Source organism: Lactuca virosa, chromosome 8 (assembly GCF_052849685.1).
Source record: "Lactuca virosa cultivar CGN04683 chromosome 8, Lactuca_virosa_CGN04683_v6, whole genome shotgun sequence".
NCBI classification, from domain to species: Eukaryota; Viridiplantae; Streptophyta; class Magnoliopsida; order Asterales; family Asteraceae; genus Lactuca; species Lactuca virosa.
Genome location: NC_136433.1, coordinates 264,075,472 through 264,081,978, shown reverse-complemented (window position 1 = coordinate 264,081,978; position 6,507 = coordinate 264,075,472). Strand labels below are relative to the sequence as shown.

General features: G+C 34.3%; 1 protein-coding gene across 1 annotated transcript; it reads left to right on the top strand.

The window, feature by feature from the left end:
- Window positions 1-371: 371 nt before the first annotated feature.
- On the top strand, window positions 372-2,287 carry LOC145133606 (3-hydroxy-3-methylglutaryl-coenzyme A reductase-like). The gene has a single exon (XM_079068534.1). The coding sequence runs from the start codon at window positions 483-485 to the stop codon at window positions 2,175-2,177; it is 1,695 nt and encodes a 564-aa protein (XP_078924660.1). The 5' UTR covers window positions 372-482; the 3' UTR covers window positions 2,178-2,287.
- Window positions 2,288-6,507: the final 4,220 nt, after the last annotated feature.

Here is a 6,507-nt window from a genome sequence, read left to right as displayed (position 1 = left end):
AGTTTGAGAATGCACCAAAGGTGTTCGATGAAATGCCTCCTACAAATAAAGTTTTGCACAAAAATGATTACGATGCTATGTTATGGTGGGATACCGATACACTACACTATTCTCTCTCCTCTCCAAGTTTATTTTACACGTTTAAAACAAATCCTATATCAATTATCAACACTCATCAGTCAGATACAAGGAATCTATAATTTGTACACACTTTTGTTTATATACACATTTATTTATTTCACGAAATTGTCCCTATCATGTCCAATTATTTTAATGGAAGTTTCAAGTTTGCTACCTTTCTTTGACTCTATGCGTATATGGTCTTCATAATTCAATTTAAGTGTTCTCAAGATAAGACTCATCTTTTGTCTCACAAGCTGCTATCTTTCTATATATATTCACCCCAAATCTGATGTTATTTCTCATCCTCGATCAACAACATTCAATCTTCTACCCTCAATTGAAACAGTCAGTGAAAAAACATGGGAAAAGCTCAATTTGATCAACATTCAGATGATCAGATGTTGAAAACAGAAAACAAAAAGATGGTGGATTCTCCAAAGGCTTTCGATGCAATCTCTATTCCGATGGGAATCTTCTTTACTGTTTTCTTCTCAGTTGTCTATTACCTTCTTATCAGATGGCGTGAGAAGATCAGAAACTCCACTCCTCTCCATGTTGTCAACATGTCTGAAATGGCTGCCATTATCACCTTCTTCGCCTCCTGTATCTACCTTCTTGGATTCTTTGGTATGAACTTCGTCCAGGCTACACCATTTACAGAAACAGAGGAAGAAGACGAACTAGAAGAAGAAACAACTCCCTGTGGTGCTTCCATTATTCGCGAATCTGATATCGTATCTGTAAAAGAAGTCATGAAGAAGGAAGTGGAAACAGTAATCGTAGCAACAGATACAATTGTTACTGAAGAAGATGAAGAGGTGATACAAGCGGTGGTTTCCGGCAGAACACCGTCTTACTCACTGGAATCGAAACTCGGGGACTGCAAGCGTGCAGCCTTCATCAGAAGAGTGGCGTTAGAGAGAATCACCGGAAAATCTCTGGAAGGTTTGCCGCTTGAGGGGCTTGATTATGAATCGATATTAGGTCAATGTTGCGAGATGCCGGTTGGTTATGTCCAAATTCCGGTGGGTATCGCCGGCCCCTTGTTGTTGGACGGAATGGAGTTCTCCGTCCCCATGGCCACCACCGAAGGGTGTCTTGTCGCTAGCACGAATCGCGGTTGTAAAGCTATTTATGTCTCCGGTGGAGCCACCAGTGTGTTACTTAAAGACGGGATGACTCGGGCTCCGGTGGTTCGTTTCGCCACCGCGAAACGGGCGGCGGATTTGAAATTCTTCTTGGAGGAGCCGCTCAATTTCGAAACCCTAGCTTCTGTTTTCAACAAATCGAGCCGATTTGGGAGGCTTCAGACAATCCGATGTGCGATTGCAGGGAAGAATCTATACATTAGGTTTACTTGTAGCACGGGAGATGCGATGGGGATGAACATGGTTTCGAAAGGTGTTCAAAACGTTTTGGAGTATCTCCAAGCGGACTTCCCTGACATGGATGTGATTGGCATCTCCGGGAACTATTGTTCCGATAAGAAACCGGCGGCGGTGAATTGGATTGAAGGGAGAGGGAAATCGGTGGTGTGTGAGGCGGTGATACCGGAAGAAGTGGTGAAGAAGGTGTTGAAGACGGATGTAGCTTCGTTGGTGGAGTTGAACATGCTCAAGAACCTCACCGGATCCGCCATGGCCGGAGCTTTGGGCGGTTTTAATGCTCATGCGAGTAACATCGTGTCCGCTGTGTATCTCGCTACAGGACAAGATCCCGCACAGAATGTTGAGAGCTCTCATTGTATCACGATGATGGAGGCTGTTAATGGCGGGAAAGACCTTCATGTGTCTGTGACTATGCCGTCGATTGAGGTGGGGACGGTTGGTGGTGGGACCCAGTTGGCATCACAGTCTGCGTGTTTGAATTTGTTGGGAGTGAAGGGTGCAAATAAAGAGTGCGCCGGAGGAAATGCAAGGCAGTTGGCGAAGGTGGTGGCGGGGTCTGTTTTGGCCGGAGAGTTGTCGCTGATGTCTGCAATTGCGGCTGGGCAACTTGTCAAGAGTCACATGAAGTACAACCGTTCCAGCAAAGATGTTTCTGCCAAACCTTAATTTTTGTCAAATTGTTGGCCTTTGTACATTGTAATCTTGGATTCTGTTGTAGGGGAAGTTATTCATTGTATATTCGAGCCAATACAACTACAAATTCTATTATTTTATTATATCCATCGAACTCTATACAACAACATTTATACAAAAGTTACTCTATACAACATTTATACAAAAGTTACTCTATACAACATTTATACAACATTCAATGGATTGCAACATTTATACAACATTCAATGGATTATTATATCCATCGAACTATATCATCCATTAAACATCTATCCAATATTACCTACAATCCATTAAACACATATTCAATTCTAATCACCATTTTATTCTTTCTATTTTATTGAATCATTCAATTATTCCATTCAGCTCTACTTCATGTTATCACCTATCTATCCACACTTCATTCAATTCTTATTCAATCTTACTCATCACCATATTCAACTGGGGCAAAAGAAATGTCTCCACCTGCTGCCAATAGTCTTTCTTCGGAATTCTACTGAACGGGTTGATCCCCCCCCCCCCCCCCCCCGGTATGAAAGCGACGCACTTATTTTTTGTCGTTAAATTTGGTATCAGAGCTACGCACTTACTTTTTCAATTTGGTATCAGAGCTAAGTAACGTTCTTATTATTATTATTTTGCATATTCAATCTTTCGTTAATAAGAATATATGCATATGCAACATCATAAACATGATAATAAATATTCATCGTTTTACATATCCGTATTCAAAAGTCATCGTTATTAAAAATCAATTCACCAACAATTGAAATAATTGTCGTAAGAAGGTTTTAATATCATTATAAATGTTATTATATTATTTATCATACTCATCTTTATTTGTCATGCATCATCATAAATATTATTATGAATATAACTATCATCATAAAATTAATAGTCATAATAAACTCTACTATCACTATCATTTTTAAAAAGCTATAAATTTTAATCGTAACTTTAATCCAAAAACAAAACTAAATTATTGTTGTTATAAAGTTATAATCATGAGTTTTTCAAGTCTAGATACAAATAAACAAGAATTAAATTTTTTTCATAAAACACTGAAACAATCTAAAAAATTTCTTTTAAATTTAAAAATAGATTCTAACATATCAATAATTAATTGTATATCTAATATTGAAGCAATACATATAATAAATAATAATATAAATTGGAAACAAGAACAAATAAAAAATCTTGAAGATAAAATAACAAGATTAATTTGTTAAATATGTCTCAAGAAATAGAAAAATCACTAATAATAACTATTTCGTTAATAAAAAGAAACTAAAAATTTAATTTACAAAATACACACAATTTATTAATATGAAAACTTTACAAGAAAAAGTGGAAACATTAACTAAATTATTTGCAGAAATTCCATCCGAAATTCAAGAAAATAATATAGAAATAGAAAATAATTCAGATAATAATGATGCAGAAGTAATATATGATTTTTCTTCAGATGACGAAAATCCCTATTCAAATCCATATAGAAATTCACAAAACAATTTTGGATTAAAACGAAAACAATCATATGTTGAAGATGATTATCAAAGTCAATATATTTATGGACCACCTTCATTAGAAGAATTTTTTTTTATATAGACAATGAATGGTTAAAAATAAACAAAATAAATGGGAAAAAATACCTCCTCAATACATACCTAAATTATTTACATTTCCAACAAATTCAGATATTCTTTTTATTGATTGTGATCAAAATCCTGAAGCAAAAATTCAAGAATGGAGTAATAAAATGGGAGTACAAATTCAGTTAACTGAAGAATTAAGAAATTTACACCCAACACATTTTCTTAATTATATCATTCATAAAACACAAGGTAACGCATATCGTTTTCTCTCATCTCTTGATGAAACCGAAACAATGATGATAGCTACTACTGATGCTATGGAAACATTTAAAAATGTATTAAGTCGTCTTATTCAGGAATTCATAGGAAAACAAATTGAAGGTAAAGTATCACAAGAAGCTTTTCAATTAGAATCATTATGACATTTAACTAATTTACGAATTTGTAATATGTGTTATCTAGATCCGTTTATATGCGAATATTCTGAACATTATTATAATTTAGATTCCACTAGAAAAAATGTAGCATTAGATATGTTTTATCAAAAATTATCATCATTAGTAAGCCAAAGTATAATAAAAGATTTTCAAGAAGCATTAAAATAAAATAAAATTGCAGATACTTTAGGAGCACGAATAAGTATATTAAAAGCATGGATGCAGAAAAAATGTTTAGAACAAAAAACAACACAAGACGCAAAAATTGATTTATGTTGTGACATCCTTTCTAATAAAGTTAATCAATATGGTTGTAAAGATAATAAAAAACAACAATATAAAAAGAAATTTTGGAAAAAACAAACTTATAAACCTAAATATAAAGAATATTATAAACAAGGAGAAAGAAAATATTTCCAAAATAGAAAACAATATAAACAAAAATATCAATCTAAAACAAATTATTGCCCATCGAATAAAAAAGATTGTAAATGTTGGATATGTCAAGAAGACGGACACAAAGCCTATGAATGCCCAAAAAAGACTAAAAAAGAAAAAGAAACAAATCTATTAAAAATTGCATATGATCTTGGATACGAACCCATAGAAGATTCAGACATAAATTCAGATATAGATATTTATGCATATACAACTGATTCTGATTCAGATGCAGGTAAATGATCCTATGGAAAAAGTATTATTGGGATTAGATAGTGAGAGAAACCTCATATCTAACCTATCTGAAGTAAACAATGATAAAGTATACAGTGATATGAAAATATCACCAAAAGCATACAATGATATGAAAATATCACCAAAAGCATACAGTGATATGAATATATCACCAAAAGCATACATTGATATGAAAATTCTCATATCATCATTTGAAATATTAAAAACAAATAAATTTCAGCAAACATTCAGGTACCCAAGAAACACAAATACTCAATCAACAGATATATTGAAATGGAAGCAATCATGAAGCAAATCAAACACCAGTTCAAACAAAAAGAGGAGCAAGAAGCATCATTAGTCAGACAACTTGAAGTAGTCAGACGTGAAAAAGAACAGCTACAACAAACAATACAAATTTTATCATCTCATTCAGTATCTAAAGAAGAAGCAGCTAACAGTTCAACAACGAAGCAGTCAAAAGAAGATATTCAAGAAATATCATCCGATGATAGTCAGCCGCAAACAGTACTCAAGTCAGAAAAACAACCTATGACACAAAATCCAGAAGAATATCCACCACTTCAAGCAGATCATAAAAATATAAAAAAATGGTACGTGATTTTCAACGGAGAAAACAAAGGAATTTATGACGATTGGAGAATTGCCAACTCATATATTCTTGGAAAAAATATCATTCACAAAAGCTACAAAACAAAAAATGAAGAAGAAGCCGCATACAACGAAGCATACAAAGCAGTCATAAAAGATAATGTCGAATGTTCAAAAACAGTTCTCCTTACACCACAAAAACCTGTATCCAGCTTTACCCCACAAAAACCTGTATCCATCCCAAAATCTCTTAACCAGTTAAACGCAAAAATTACCCTTGAAGCCATTCTATCAACCAAAGAAAAAGAAGCTATGAAAAAACCATCTGCTCAAAAATTTGCTAAATTATGGGACAACCTCCTTTCATACACCGAAGTCTATTCTTTGATGGGCTTTTACCCAGTAGCCAGGCGCCCAGGCCCTAAAGCAGTCTTCCTAGCCGACTTATCAGATCCTATGACTTTATGGGATTATTTTATTCACGGATTTATCGACACCATCTATCTAGAAGGAACCAATTTACACTGCATCAGCGAATTCCCATCTGCTGTGCAAACTGTCATCAGAAATTATAAACTACGCTTTGCAAAACAAGAGAGAGGATTATTCATTAAAATGCATTCCAGTTACCCAATTTTTGATGAAGACTCTCAACTGATTGTCCCAAGCATTACTTTTGCAAACATGGGAATAAGCAACGGCTCGAAACCAACAAAAGATGATCTATCCCATGAATCACCAACACAAGATCATCTAATTTTTGCACTCGCCGGTGTTTATTTAGCATCATCAAGCATAGGCAACGGTAAAGATCAAAAGTCAAGAATCAGAGTGAATTATGCCAGTAAAACCTTAATTATCTATTCTTTAACAGTCAGTGAAATCACTCCAGAAGCAATTGAAACTTTCGAACAACCTTTCGAAAAACTTTCTCATCAATTGGCTGAATTACCTTCTGATATCAAAAAACAACTTTGTAAACATATTATGCATGCACCAAGACACAGT

Coding starts and splice junctions, on each gene's coding strand:
- LOC145133606 (XM_079068534.1), top strand. CDS start 483: ATGGGAAAAGCTCAATTTGATCAACATTCAGATGATCAGATGTTGAAA.